The 2,733-nt window shown below is 44.7% G+C and overlaps 1 gene segment (V, D, J or C); it reads left to right on the forward strand.

Moving 5' to 3' along the window:
* Nucleotides 1–14: 14 nt before the first annotated feature.
* On the forward strand, nt 15–533 carry LOC114635418. The segment is given in 2 exon segments: nt 15–73; nt 154–533. Coding segments are annotated over 2 exon segments (426 nt in total).
* The last annotated feature ends 2,200 nt before the right edge of the window (nt 534–2,733 follow it).

Consider the following 2,733-nt stretch of genomic DNA (forward strand, 5'->3'; position numbering starts at 1 on the left):
CTCCCTCACTAGAGCCTCCTTCAGAGCATGGCTGTCCTGGTGCTGCTCTTCTGCCTGGTGACATTTCCATGCTGTAAGTGTTTCAGATTTTGAGGAGAGTCAGGCATTTAATTTATAGGATGTATGGCTAATGGTTATTTTTTTTAACCTTAGGTGTCCTGTCACAGGTGCTGCTGAAAGAGTCAGGTCCTGACCTGGTGCAGCCCTCACAGACCCTGTCCCTCACCTGCACTGTCTCTGGGTTCTCATTAACTAGCTATGGTGTAAACTGGGTTCGCCAGCCCCCAGGAAAGAGTCTAGAGTGGATGGGAACCATATGGAGTGATGGAAGCACAGATTATAATTCAGCTCACAAATCTCGACTGAGCATCAGCAGGGACACAGCCAAGAGCCAAGTTTTCTTAAAAATGAACAGTATGAAAACTGAAGACACAGCCAAGTACTACTGTGCCAGAGACACAGTGATGGAAGTCCAGTATGAAACTGCACAAAACCTCCCTAGAGGGATCCTCAGGACCAGCAGGGGGCGGTGAGGACCTAGACTCTAGGAAGTTCTGGCCTATGCTGTATGAGCAAGTGTTTTAATGTTAAAGGTGTAGACTCTTCTTCCCGCCATGGAAATTTTCTAGAGTTTTCATCGAGTGTCATATTCTATTATAGTTCTTGTTTTTCACACACTAGAAGAAAGATTTTAAAGGGTTTTATAATATAATAATATAAATAAGAACAAATTATTGAGTTGATATTTATGAAAAAAAACTCAGTGAAACACTGTGTGGGGAGTACAGCCAGGGAGACTTGAATGTTTGCGTCTCTCATGATTTCTGTTCTACTTTTTACTTAAATGATATTTCAAGAGAATTGCATTCATGTTCTCTAACATAAAGTTTTCAAATACATGTCCATGATTTAATGATGACACATTAGCATTTTGAGTGCTAACTCATAGTATCTTCTCTTCTTATGAACATAATACATTGTTCTTAACTGTGGCCAACACCCACACATATTATTATTGAATAATCCTTTCAATCAACAAACTAATCTTCTCATTCTACACTGTCTAAGCTATGATCTGCTGCATGGCAGTGGGTACTGAGAGAAAGGTTGAGCTAAGTCTAGAAACCCCAGAGACATCGAAGGGAAGATAGAAGCTTTACCTGCAACAGGCCCCTGCCACTTAGCTGCAGCATTCTGCAGGTCCCTGTAGAGAGATTTGTGGCCATCAGTTACTTAGGGGCAATACCCCCAAGCCCTACCACTTGTAGATGAGGCATACCTAACTTCTCAGACCTAGCCAATATGAAGCAACCACTGGCAGACTTCAACCCACCCTAAAACTGTATATAAAGACCCTATACAGAAGAAATAATGGTATGTGAGAATTACTTCATTTTCTGAGAGCTTCTGTTACAAGAGCTGTAACACCAACACCAGGGAAGAGAATTCTTCTCCCTAAACTCTGCCAGAAGCTCCCCTGCACACTGGTCACCAGCTCAGCATCTCAGAGCAATTGCAGTGACAGCAGTACTGGAGGCTGCAGAAGCAGCAGCAACAGCAGCAGCAACAGCAGTGGAGGCTGTGAAGATAATTCTCCCTCTCTCCTCATGCCTCTTCCCCTTCGCTTGAACCCTCCCATCTGGCCTGGCTGGAGATTTCCATGGAAAGCCTCCAGTACACAGGCCCACAATCAGCCTGCCCTAATTTTACTTCACCTAAGATCAGTATGGGGATTCCATTTGACAAGATGTTATTTTGTTCACTTGGAGCTCTTCTACCTGGAGACTTTTCCAAGCAGTGTTTCAGGCTTTCAGGAAAGAGAAAGAGGTTTTACATTTATGAACATATATGACTGATGATAATGGTGCCCTTTAGAGATAGAACTGAAGTAGTCAGGACCTGACTTGCTGCATTCCCCACAGAGCCTGTCTCTCACCTGCACTGACTCTGGCTTCTCATTAACCAGCTTTCATATAAACTGGGTCCTCCAGCCTCTAGAACAGGGTCTGCAATGGATGCCAGAAATGTGGAGTGGGGAAAGCACAGAGTACAATTCAGATCTCAAATCCTGAATCAGCATCAGCAGGGACACATCCAAGAGTCAAGTTTTGTTAAAACTGAACTGAGGACACAGCCATCTTCCACTGTGCCAGAAAAACATTGAGGGAACTTCAGTCTGAGTTCTGAATATAAACATCCTCCCTATGAAAAATGTTATGTCAAACAATATAAAAAAGGCTTGAAAGGACAAACACTACCTGTTTCTTTCATATGCAAGACCTTCAATGGATGTCATGGACATTGGCTTCTGTCTTGTAGCTTTAGGAACTAGAATAGGAATCCTAGGAAGGGACATATCTTAAGTGTGGGACAAGGAAGACCAAGGACAAGGGAATATTGGTCATTGGAAAGTAAACATGATGTGTGGTGAGAGGTAGGAGAAGAGGAGGACAGAAACCAGAAAACTGGTAAAATAAGAAAAAGTCATCCGTTCCGGTTTGGGCCGGAGCATAGAGTAGGTCGCAGGCGGCAGCTCCGTACTCAACCCCAGAAAACCGAGAGAAACAGGGACTCCCAGGAGCTTGAACTCACGCAGCATCCCAGGTAAGGTAAAAGCAACACTCTCCCCAAACAAGGAGCAACCGGGACCCACTGGGACCCAGGAATTCGCTCCTGGCCCGGGGCAGGCTCCATCCGGTTTGGGCCCGAGCACTCACAGATCCCGGGAGGCAG

Source organism: Grammomys surdaster, unplaced genomic scaffold (genome assembly GCF_004785775.1).
Source record: "Grammomys surdaster isolate TR1022 unplaced genomic scaffold, NIH_TR_1.0 103721, whole genome shotgun sequence".
Classification (NCBI taxonomy): Eukaryota; Metazoa; Chordata; class Mammalia; order Rodentia; family Muridae; genus Grammomys; species Grammomys surdaster.